At 52.2% G+C, this 11567-nt stretch overlaps 4 protein-coding genes across 12 annotated transcripts in view; 1 reads left to right on the forward strand and 3 right to left on the reverse strand.

Moving 5' to 3' along the window:
• EIF3I (eukaryotic translation initiation factor 3 subunit I) overlaps window positions 1–5709 on the reverse strand; it is a 10020-nt gene extending 4311 nt beyond the window's left edge. Inside the window, exon 1 of one of the 2 annotated variants that reach the window (XM_027661139.1) lies at window positions 5463–5709. In XM_027661139.1, coding sequence (XP_027516940.1) covers window positions 5463–5480 — 18 coding nt within the window. In that variant the 5' untranslated portion in view covers window positions 5481–5709. Of the gene's footprint in view, window positions 1–75; window positions 161–5462 lie in introns of those variants that run through there. The other variant, XM_027661140.1, reaches the window with a different exon arrangement.
• Window positions 154–4209, forward strand: TMEM234 (transmembrane protein 234). Its single transcript, XM_027661142.1, has 5 exons — window positions 154–221; window positions 1361–1512; window positions 2643–2709; window positions 2867–2959; window positions 3880–4209. The coding sequence occupies exons 1-5, from the start codon at window positions 209–211 to the stop codon at window positions 3975–3977; spliced, it is 423 nt and encodes a 140-aa protein (XP_027516943.1). The 5' UTR covers window positions 154–208; the 3' UTR covers window positions 3978–4209.
• DCDC2B (doublecortin domain containing 2B) lies at window positions 5650–9643 on the reverse strand. 8 transcript variants are annotated; one of them, XM_027661134.1, is made up of 10 exons: window positions 9542–9643; window positions 8810–9092; window positions 8675–8726; window positions 8118–8194; window positions 7762–7893; window positions 7154–7294; window positions 6703–6742; window positions 6188–6377; window positions 5894–5988; window positions 5650–5739 (listed from the first exon to the last, which is right to left on the reverse strand). In XM_027661134.1, exons 2-10 carry the CDS (start codon window positions 9076–9078, stop codon window positions 5734–5736), a joined length of 1002 nt encoding a protein of 333 aa, XP_027516935.1. In that variant the 5' UTR covers window positions 9079–9092; window positions 9542–9643; the 3' UTR covers window positions 5650–5733. The 8 variants fall into 8 exon arrangements, 6 of the variants coding, with proteins under 6 accessions (XP_027516935.1, XP_027516937.1, XP_027516934.1 ...); XM_027661136.1 differs by lacking the exon at window positions 9542–9643 and having other exon boundaries at window positions 6194–6377; window positions 8810–9332; XM_027661133.1 differs by lacking the exon at window positions 9542–9643 and having other exon boundaries at window positions 8810–9332.
• A 225-nt stretch (window positions 9644–9868) lies between these two features.
• The window catches only part of IQCC (IQ motif containing C), an 11764-nt gene continuing 10065 nt past the window's right edge, over window positions 9869–11567 (reverse strand). Inside the window, exons 2-4 of the mRNA XM_027661460.1 lie at window positions 11117–11467; window positions 10882–10991; window positions 9869–10630 (exon numbers count right to left, since the gene is read on the reverse strand). Coding sequence (XP_027517261.1) covers window positions 10526–10630; window positions 10882–10991; window positions 11117–11467 — 566 coding nt within the window. The 3' untranslated portion in view covers window positions 9869–10525. The remainder of the gene's footprint in view (window positions 10631–10881; window positions 10992–11116; window positions 11468–11567) is intronic.

An 11567-nucleotide genomic window follows, 5' to 3' on the forward strand; every position in this document is an offset into this window, starting at 1 on the left:
GGGGGCTTTGAGCCGCTGAATCATCAGGAGCGGCCACAAATCGCGATAATCGCGACCACCCCGCTCCGGTCTTACCATGGCGACCACGCTAAAGAGAGAGGAAGGCGGTCACTTCCGGGTTGAGGAGTCGCAGAAGAAATACGTCACGCGGTCGCCATGGCAACGGCCCCGGGCTTCCGGTCCGACCAGGAAGTGAAGCGCCGTTGCCATGGCGACCGCGGGTGAGGGGGAAGGAGATGGCGGCGGGGAAAGGGGATGTGATGGTGTCCCTGGAGCAGCGTGGGCGGCGGGAGGGAGGTTGTGGAGAGCGGGGTTGGGTTGGGTTGGGTTGTCGCGGGTAAACGGGGATGGAGGCGTGGGATGGGTGGGGTTCGGAGGGAGCTTAAAGATCGCCCGATTCCAGCCCCCTGCCACGGGCAGGGACACCTTCCGCTACCCCAAGTTGCTCCAACCTGGCCTTGGACACTCCCAGGGATGGGGCAGCCGCAGCTTCTCTGGGAAATCCATTCCAGCCCCTCACCACCCTCACAGGGAGGAATTTTTTCCCCATATCCCACTTGAATCTCCCCTTTTCTGGTGTGAAGCCATTCCCCTTTATCCTGTCCCTCCAGCCCTTGTGAATAGTCTCTCCCCATGTTCCTTATAGGCCCTTCAGGTCCTGGAAGGCCACAAAGAGGTCACCCCGAGGCTTCTCCAGACTGAACAATCCCAATTCCCTCTGCCTTTCCTCCCTGCAGAGCTGCTCCATCCCTCTGACCACCTTGGTGCCTCCTCTGGACTCACTCCAGCAGCTCCATGTCCTTCAGCAGGACCAGGAGAAACAAGCCCAAGCTCTGCCAGGGGAGGGATAACATGAAAAAATTCCTCACAGAAAGGGTGGTCAGGCCTTGGAAGGGGCTGTCTGGGGAAGTGGGGGAGTCTCCCCCTCCCTGGGGGGGTCCAAACCATCCCTGGAGTGTCCAAACCATCCCTGGAGTGTGTAAATCATCCCTGGAGTATCCAAACCATCCCTGGGGGTGTTCAAACCATCCTTTGAGGTGTCCAATCCATCCCTGGAGTGTCCAAACCATCCCTGGGGGTGTCCAAACGACGAGTGGATGTGACACTTTGTGAGAGGGTTTATTGGGTTTGGGGGCACAAGGTTGGATTTGACAATCTGGAAGAGCTTTTCCAACCTTAAAGCCCATCCAGTCCCACTCCCTGCCATGGGCAGGGACACATTCCCCTATCCCAGGTTGCTCCAGCCTGGCCTGGGACACTCCCGGGTGTTCCAGGGTGGGTGAGGGCCGTCCCTTGGGCTCTGTGGGATCCCAGGCCGGGGTCCCAGGAGCCCCATCCCGCTGATCCCGGTGTTCCACAGGACAGGCAGTGTCCCTGGCGCTGGTGGCCGTGCTGTGGGGCGGGAGCAGCCCCTTCCTGAGGGCGGGAGCAGCAGGAATGGAGGATGTTCGGGGCCGGGGCCGCCTGGGGCAGCTCCTGGCCGAGATCCGCTTCCTCGGCCTCAACTGCAAGGTGGGACCTGGAGCAGGGCATGGCAGGGATCAAACTGGGATCACTCCTGCTTCTCCACTCAGGCTCTGATACCTTTGCTCAAGCTGTTAAATATTCCATGTATATTTTTATATTTATGGAATTTCTATGTGGAATATGTATTCCATATTCCTGCCTTTGAGATCATTCCTGTCTCTCACTCTGGCCTCGGTACCTTCACTTCAACTCTTAAATATTCCATGTATGTTTTTATGTATACAGAATATCTATATGGAATTTTTATATATATATATATATGTATTTATACATATATTCCATTTTCCTGCCTCTGGGACTGTTCCTACCTCTTACTCTGGCCTTGACACCTTCACTTCAACTCTTAAATATTCCACTTATGTTTTTATATGTATGGAATATATATAATAAATTTTTATGTATTTTTAGATATATACTATTCTTAATATATATATTTTTATATTTGTATATTTGTATATATTCTATATATTTATATATATATATATATATTCCATGTTCCTGCCTCTGGGATCATTCCTACCTCTTACTGTGGCCTTGATACCTTCACTAAAACTTTTACATATTCCACTTGTGTTTTTATAAATATGGAAATTCTATCTATATAATTTATATAAATATAAATATATATATATGTATGTATGTATGTATGTATTCTATATATATTCCATATTCCTGCCTCTGGGATTGCTGCTTACTCTGACTTCAATAGCTTCACTTAAACTGTTAAATATTCCATATGTATATTTATATGTATTCCATGTATATTCCATATTCTTCCCTCTGGGATCGTTCCTGTGTCTCACTCGGGCCTTGATACCTTTATTTCACTGTGAAATATTCCATATATCATCAGAATTCCTTACCCTCAGCAATATTTCATTTGATTCCCTGTAGCTCTGCCCTCCCTGTGCAGGACTGAGATGTTTTTGGGGGTGTCGGGTCATCAACCCTCATATTTTTGCATGGAATAAGCTCAGTGTCGAAATTCCTTTGGGATCATTCCTACCTGCTCCTGGCCTCGATACCCTCACTTAAACTGTGAAATATTCCATCCCTGGTTTTATATATATGGGATTTATGTGTGGACTGCTGACAGGTTTGTGCTCTCCCTGCAGTACATGGTGCCCTTTCTGCTCAACCAAGGTGGATCCCTCCTCTTTTACCTCACCTTGGCATCCACAGGTCAGTCCTTGTCGCTTTTTTGTTGTGCCTTGGTGAGGATTTTGGGAGGATCAGTGGTTTGATTGATGGCTTAACCCAACACCCAGCAGCTGCCTTGGAATCACCCCAAATAAACCAAGAACCTCCACGTTAAGCTCTGTTAAACCTCCCCTTCCAGACCTGTCCCTGGCAGTGCCACTCTGCAACTCCCTGGCTTTGGTGGTGACCCTGGTGACTGGCAGGATCCTGGGAGAGGACGTTGGTGGCAAACGTAAGTCACACTTCAGGCATTCCCTCCCCTGCATCTGTTGGCTGATTTAGGGTGTGAAAACAGCAAATAACCCCCCCAAGGCTTTGCCTGGTTCAGCAGCAGCTCTTGCTGCAGACTCTGAAAGGGAAGTGAAACAGATTTGTGGGCAGGGCTGGTAAATTTAAATTTAGAACTGGCTGTTCTAAGCTAAAAGAGTTTATAAACCTAACTAGATGTTGAACCATAAAAGAAGCACTAAATAATATGCCCACCATGGAAAAGGAGAGGCTCATAAGCCCCCAAATGTCAACACCCGTCCTTCTTTCCTTCCCTGATGTCCTGCACTGACATTGCCCTGCTCAGAAGGGCAGAAAAAGGCAGGGAACTGGAAAGTTTAAAACTCCAGCACCTGGAACAAGAGCTGTAGGAACAGGAGCTGTAGGAACAGGAGCTGTAGGAACAGGAGCTGTAGGAAAAGGAGCTGTAGGAAAAGGAGCTGTAGGAACAAGAGCTGTAGGAAAAGGAGCTGTAGGAAAAGGAGCTGTAGGAAAAGGAGCTGTAGGAAAAGGAGCTGTAGGAAAAGGAGCTGTAGGAACAGGAGCTGTAGGAACAGGAGCTGTAGGAACAGGAGCTGTAAGAACACACTGAGCTGTTTAGTTGTTGTTGTTTAAGCCTGGATCTCTCCAACAGACACAGAACATGGGTGACATTTCCTTGGAAACATCCCGTGCTCAGTGTACAGGGACAGTCTGAGCATCCAAACCCCCTCAGAACTCACCTGGCCCAGCCTGGACCTGCCCAGACATCCCTGCCCTGTGACACCTGAGCATTGCAGACAATCACAGAATGGTTTGGGCTGGGAGGGACCTTCAAGATCATCTCATTCCAACCCCTCCTGCCTGTTCTTGATAAGCACATTCCCAATATGTTCATTCCCACAGGGGCTGTGGCAGGAATGCTGCTCACCATCCTGGGGGTCTCACTGTGTGTGGCTGGTTCAGGAACAAGAAGCAGAGGGACAGAACCTGACCAAGGGTAACCCCCCTCTGTGGCTGAGGGGGCTCCTGGCTCAGCCACGTCTGGGAAAGGTGGATTTTGACACACAGATGCCAAAACCCATGGACTGTATTCCCTGAGCACCAGGGAATGGAACAAAGCACATCCCATTCCAGGTCTTAAGGAATTTTTTTGTGGGTGTTTTCAAGACGACGACAGTTGAATTTGCTCAGCACTGAAGGGGCAATAAGTGGTTAATAAATCATTCAATGGGACCTTCTGGGACTGACTGGTTTTTGATTAGAAGGAATTTTTTTAGGAATTCCTCCTTCTTGTAGCCAAGCAAGTGAAAATGGCTTTTTCTGCTGTGCTCAGCTGTCCCAGCTCACACTGCACAGCCCCTCACTCAGAGGTTACTGCAGGGCTTCCCTCAGAGTTCCTCTCATCCATCAAACACCCACAAGTGCAGCGTGTCCCTAAGGAAGGAAGGGTGGGTTCCTTTTCAGTGAAATTATCAGTCCAAAGTACCAGAGAAATCACAGAAGGAAAAAAAAAATAATCATTGTCACCCTTGTAATTAATGAGAAACCCCAGGGAGGGAAATCAGAAAGCCTTGCCCAGGGAGGGTGATGCAGGAGCTGTTTATTCCTGTGGCTTTTCCTAAATCAGGGAGATGTTCCCAAGACAGAAATAAAATATGTATGGATTTGGGAACAGCTTTAATTGCTGCAAACATTATCCAGGCATTGCAGATCAGAGGGACAACGATACAATGAAATCTCTTTCTAAGAAATACCTGACATAGAGCAAACCCTGGCAGATGTTTTGTTATAAAAACATGTTTTCTGTTTGGTAATTCTTCCTTCCCCAGTTCAGCTACAAACCAGCTGATTTAGAGCTCAGAAGAGCAGTCATTTCCTCTGAGCAAAAAAGGAGAAAATCTTCATTATTTAACAACACTGTGAATCTGAATAAAACCAACTGCACAGGAATGTGATCCAGAGGGGGAAAAGCCAAGGGAAAGCAGCAGCACTGGAGCACCCAGTGCAGCAAACACAGCACAACAAGGGTCAGGAACCACCAGCTAAAGCTTCACCAGGGCTTTCTCTAATTTCACTTCAAAGGAATTGTCTTCCTTTGAAGTTCTAATTAACACAGAGACACCACCGAGGCAGAGCTGAGTCACCTACACTGTCACCCATTGCAGCAACCCTGAATATCCTCAGGAAAAGCTGGAATCATTAACACACCACTGACAACAAGAATTTTGCTGACCTCGTCATGCAGAATATTGTTTTAGAAAGAACTATTTTTTCCCTCTTTTTTAAAGCAAAGGTTTGAACTTCTGTTACTAAAATAAGTTGTGTTCAGTCATTTGAAGAATTAGGTGGTTATTCCCTGGCGGATTCTGAGCTTCACCTGGATACAGGTAAGTTCTGCTTAAGGAACTTCAGGAATTGCAGTGGGAGGAACCTGATCACAGGAATGTTCTCCCCCACTCCACAGAACCACTGAGGGGAATAAATACCTTTCCTTGGTGTCTCATTTTGGGTTTCCATGTAAGTTCTTCTGTGACAGGAGTGAGGATGAAAACACAGAAGAATCCAGGAGAGCCTTTGCTGTCCTTACTGGAGTGGGAAGCTGTAGTTTTCACGTTCCAGAAGGGAATTGTTCGTTCTCCAGATGGGATTTCTTGCTTTTCTAACACGAAGCCCTGCAGTGACACCGCGCTGTGGCTTCTCGAGTTCCCCCTCGTGGTTGCTCTCGGCTTTACACATCGGAGAGCAGCTCAGTGTGTCCTAAACCTGATAAATAGGATTTCAGTGAGAAAACAAGGACTTCCCCAAGGAATTGCTGTGAACTCTCGATTGGCCCTTGGGGCTGAGCCATTCCAGGGGGACCAGGAGTCCTTCCCTGGAGCTGGGAGGATCCAGACAGGCAGGAAATCACCTCTCAGACCTGGTCAATGGGTACATCCAGCCTGGTGTGTTCACCCTCTTCCCGAGCACCTCTCATCTCCCTCCTTGGATCCCTGGGTTTAGAGAGGCTTTTTCCTGTGAGGAAAAGGAAAGGGAAAAGCTTTTCCATGGGTGTTGCATGGCCTGGTCACTCCAAGACTGCAGAATCCTGGTGTGTGCCCAGGTGAGGAGGGGAAAGAAGAACTGCAGGGATTGCTGGATGCATCCCTGCCTGCTGTCAGGGCAGGAATCCTGTCCTTCAGCATCATAAATCCAGCCCCCTCCACACTCACACCTTCACCTGGACTGGGCTGCACACTCCTGCTGCTCCTTCTGTTCTGTCCTGCACGCACAGGTTTGACGTGGAAAATGGGCTCTTCCTCCTCGAGGGGAGATTCCCTGGCTGGAATTTGCAGCTGTGGGAAGGCAAGTGGGATCTTGCCTTTCTCTGCAGCTCCCGTGGTCTGCACCCTGTGACTGTCCAGCTGAAAAAAAAACCATCACACTTTATAAAAGAGAAGTTGTGCAGGGAAGTCCCTAAACACTCAAATTCCTGCTGTTTTCCTTGATCCTGAGTGGTACAAAGCTGTAACTGTGACAAGAGGGTTTCAGGGAGAGGCTGTGGCTGCCCCATCCCTGGAAGTGTCCAAGGCCAGGCTGGACAGGGTTTGGAGCAACCTGGGCTGGTGGAAGGTGTCCCTGCCCATGGCAGGGGGTGGCACTGGATGAGCTTTAAGGTCCCTCCCAACCCAAACCATTCCATGATTCCATGACTGCAGCACGAACCACTCTGTGCCACTGAGCACTCACCCTGCCCTGGCTCTTATTGTGCCTGTTTTTTGGGTGGTTCCTGTAACAAAGAAGCAAATTCCAGCATCAGGCAGAGGTCAGTTGAGGGAGGGCACAGTCCCCTCTTTTCCCAGAGGAGTTTTTCACATTCCACAGTGGATCCCATCAGGTGATACCACAGGCCTGGGAAATTCCATGGATAATGGGCAGGTGTCCCTCTCAGTGCTCCATGAACATGCAGCTGAGAAACAGCCAAACAATTTGCTTCCTCTGGCACTGAACCCTGGATTTCAGGCACTAACCAAAAACCTTTGAAAACATTTTTCTTCCTTCCCTGAACTCCCAACACACGAAGCACAACTCAAACCCTGGCACAGGCAGGGGGAACAGAGGGGGGCCACAAAAAGGATGGCTCTGCCTGAAGGATGCCACAGAGGGAATTCCTTACACCCCTTGGCCACAGCCCACGCACCCCAGTGTCCTGCACTCCTGGGGCACCAGCAGCTCCCTGTAGGGCAGGGGTTTGTACTCCTCCTTTCCCACTGCCACGTAGTGATGGCCATTCTCCAGCTCCTCCCCTCCACACACCGGGGTCCCATCCAGCCTGCAGAGCCTGGAGGAAGGAGACAGCACAGGGATCAGGGCTCTGGCAATCCCTGAGCAGCCCCCTCAGCGTGGAAAACAAGGGCAGAGTGGGAAACGAGGCAGAGGATCCATCATTCTTAGTGTTACTGTGAGGAAATCACAGAAATCATGCCCAGTAATCAGTGAGATGCAATAGATCCCAGCTTTCTCCTTGGCTAAATTGATGTTTGGGGAGGAATTAGGTTTTCTTCCCCTCCCTCAAGACATAAACTCCTTTTTATGCCACTGTTGTGGGGGTTTTTTACTGTTTGCTTATTGCTTTTTCACCAGCATCAGCCCCCCCCATCACAAAGCACCCAGGACATTGGGGTTATCCCTGATTTAGTGATGGGAAAACCTGAAAAGCAAATGAGTTTCAAAAGCAGATGGTCTGAACTTCCAGCCAGAGCTCCCTACATCCTGGATCTATGGGAATTCCCTTCCCTGGATACCCACTTGTTAACGGCTCCACTGCCCAACTCCACTTTCTCTGTCAGTGTGGCCAGGAGTGTGTCCCACTCCAGTGGGATCCTCTTGGGGAGCACCAGTGGGAAAGGAGGGCTCAGCAGATCCCCATTCCGGAAAACACTGCAGGAGAAACAGCCCAGAGCACGGGATGAGCCAGCATTCCCAGAGCTGTGGGAGATGGGGAGAACAGCCAGACACCAGTGCCTGGACTGTATTTACAGCAAATACTCCTGGTGGAAACTGGGAATCGTCCCTGTGGTGCAGCATTCCCAGGATTTCACAGAGAAACTCCCTCTGAAAACATTCCCAGGGACCCTCCAAGGGGAAAATATGGAATCACTTACTGTATGGTGCAGGGCAGGCGGGAGAGCTGCTGCTGTTGGATGAAGGTGTTGGATTTCCAGGGATCTGCAGCACGGGACTGGGGACAGAGTTCATTGCACAGGGACGGCCCTGCAGAACCTCCCAGGCTGCTCCCATTTCTACATGAGGATCTGCCTGCCCTGGCACATCCCCTGGGATACAGCTCAGCCTGGGACACAGCCCAGTCTGGGACACAGCCCATGGTGGGACACAGCCTATCCCGGGACACAGCCCATGGTGGGATACAGCCTGTCATGGGACACAGCCTGTCCTGCTCAGCCTTGCTGCTGCCATGTGGGGTTTGTTGTCAGCAACAGGGAGGCTGCAGAGGCTCCTCACACAGGGAGCGTGTTCCAGGTTTGCCAGTGAATCCCTGAGCTCAGACCCTTCCCTGCACCATTCAGGGGGATGAAGGGATCAGCAGCAGCCCCTGTGCCCTGCTGATCCCTGGGACACTTTGATCCCCACAGCCCTAAATCCCAACTTCAGTCCCATCAGTTGCTGCTTCTCACCCCCGCCCCGCCCCTCAGTGACCCACCTGCAGACTCTTCCTCATCCCACGAGGCTCCTTCCTTCCCTGATTTAAGTAGCTGTGGGAACAAGACAAGGGTGTTTCCCCACCCCACCCCAGCCATGGCTGCCTGAAGCTGCTCCCAAAGCTCCCTCTACTCACTCCAGCTTTCGGAGCCTCTCCGACCCCGCTGCCACGTACTGGCCCCCGTCCCGCAGGTCCCCCAGCCCTGTGACACCGTGGCCATGCCGGGGGGTGTAGAGGTTCCTCACGGCCAGGGGGGTGTGGAGGGCCTTGGTCACCTCGTCCAGAAAGGCCTCGAAGGTCGGGAAGCGCCGGGGGGTCACCAGGAATCTCCTCCCCGGGAAGAAACGGTCCCCGTTGCGATAGATCAGCACGGTCCTGGCTGGAGCTGGGCCTTGGGGGCTCATCCCAGTGGGACACACTGGTCACAGGGGATGTGGCGAGTGGACAAACCTCCTGCTGAGCCCAAACCCTTCCAAATCACACCCCCCAGAGCCCAAACCCTTCCAACCAGCCTCCCACTGAGCCCAGACCTTTCCGACCAGCCTAAATCCTTCCAACCAGCTCCCCAGAGCCCAAACCCTTTTGACCAGCCTCCTGCAAAGCCCAAAGCAAACCCTCCCAACCAGCCCAAACCCTTCCAACCAGCCTCCTGCTGAGCCCAAACCCTTCCTGCTGAGCCCAAACCCTTCTGACCAGCCTCCCACTGAGGCTAACCCCCCCCCAAGGAGCTCCCCAGATCCCAACCCCTTCTGACCAGCCGCTCTGGGCTCTGCTGTCCCACCCCTTCCCAGCCCAGCCTGGTGTGACTGAGCATCTCCATGGATGCAAACCCAGCAGGAGGGAGTCGTGGGAGGCCACACCAAACACCTGCAGAGCACTTTTCTGCCCAAGAACCAGGAACCACACGGCTCCTCAATCCTCCACCACCACTACAGGGGCCCAATATTGGAGCCACCAAGCTCTGACCGGGATTTATGGATCAGGATCTTCCTGTCCCACCCACAGCAGCGCTGCCCAGGTGCTGTCACCCCCCTGGCATCACTTGTCCCCTGCAGAAGTGCAAAGGATCCCCTCTTGGATCAGATAAGCACCCACATCCCAGTGGGTACTTTGTCCAAAAGGGATTCCATGGGCCGAAACAGGACGTGGCTCTGCCCAGGAGAAGGCAGGAAGCCAGACAGGAACAGATCCAAAGAGGAGCATTAGGAAAGCTTTTTATTCACAAACAAGTGGGGATCTATTCTGGAACAGGGGGATCCATCTGCCACCTGGCAACAGAGGCTGTTCAGGCAGCAGGAATGCAGAGAGGGAATCACAGAGGGGGGGAACCACAGCACCATGTGGAAAGTCCCTTTTCCAGGGACCTGGAATGTTCCTGAGCTACAGGAACAGATAGAGCACCTCCCAACCTCCCTGAGGCACTGGTCCAGTGTTCCTAAAATCCACCACGGGCACTTGGAGATCCTGGAGATTGCAGAGGTGTGAAGTGCAGAGCCCTCCCAAACACACAGCTCAGATTCCCACACAGTTCAGAGGGGAACAGGCTGTTCCTGCAGCTCCCAGCACCTGCTGCCTTCAGGCATTTCAGTCCAAAAGCACCTTCTGTAAGTGAAAAATCTTCCCATTCTCCATTTTCCCCCCCCAGATCACCCAGCTCAGCCAACAGGAATGGGGTCCTTCTGGAAGGATCCTCACTGGGAATCCCTCCAGCACACACCACAACCTCCCTGGCTCCACGGTGTTTAATCCTGCTCTGACCAAATATTCACATCTACAAAAACTGAGAGGCTTTCTTGCCACATTCTGCTGAAGTTAAAACCATCAACCCACGGAGCTGGAGCTCCCCTGAGGTCACCCGTGGTGCTGCAGCTCCACGGCTTCCCCACACCCATCCAGGGGGTTGGGAATGCCTTCCAAGGAGTCAGGAATCCCCAGCTTCCGCTTCAGCATCAAGAACTGGAAGGGGAAAAAAACCCAAGCACTGATGATTAAATCTCAGAGACCCAGGGGCAGATCAAACAGCAAAACCCCTGTCCCCAGCCAGCCCAATCCCTGGATAATGGGATCGTCCCCAGCCAGCCCAATCCCTGGATAATGGGATCGTCCCCATCCAGCCCAATCCCTGGATAATGGGATCGTCCCCAGCCAGCCCCACTTTTGCAGGGGCTGCCCCTGCTGTTTGGGAAGAGGCAGGGCAGGGCCCTCACGTTTTTCCTGCTGGCAATGGCCTGTTGCAGCCACATGAGCTCCATGAGCAGGTGGGTCCTGTAGGCCTGGAGCCCGGAGCGGGTCTGGGGAAGGTCCCCCAGAGGGATTTCTGCAAAGAAACAGAACAACAGCCCACAGTGAGGACAGAGATCCGGCCTGTGGGAGCTCCTTCCAGCCTCTCCAAGGCACTCTCAAGGCTGTGGCTCCCCTGTGGCCCCCCCTGTGCCCCCTCACCCGGGTGGGCTCCGAGGGTCTCTGTGCCCAGGTCAGAGCTGTCCCACACCGAGGTCTCGCCGCTGTCGTTGTCCCACTCCTCACTCTCCTTTTCTGTGCCTTTGTCACCCTCAACCCTCACATTTGGGGGGCTCAGGGTGTTGTCTGGGCCCGTGGGGGTCGGGGCTGTCCTGTCCTGCAGGGGGGCTGGGGGGGGCCCATCTGGTTCAGGGGGTTCAGGCTCCTCCAGAGGGTTTTTGGTGCTGGTCTCCTGGGGATCCAAGGGCTGCCAGAGGGGAGACAGGGGAGGGATGGAAAGGGGGAAGGGGGGGAGGAGATATGATATAGAGGAAGGAAAAGGGGAAAGAAGAAAAAAAATATGAGGAGAACATAAAGAAAATATATGGAAAATAAGTACAAGAAAAATAAACATAAGGAAAATACAAAGAAAAATATGAAGGAAATAAATAGG

This window comes from Corapipo altera, unplaced genomic scaffold (genome assembly GCF_003945725.1).
Source record: "Corapipo altera isolate COAL_440 unplaced genomic scaffold, ASM394572v1 201, whole genome shotgun sequence".
Taxonomy (NCBI): Eukaryota; Metazoa; Chordata; class Aves; order Passeriformes; family Pipridae; genus Corapipo; species Corapipo altera.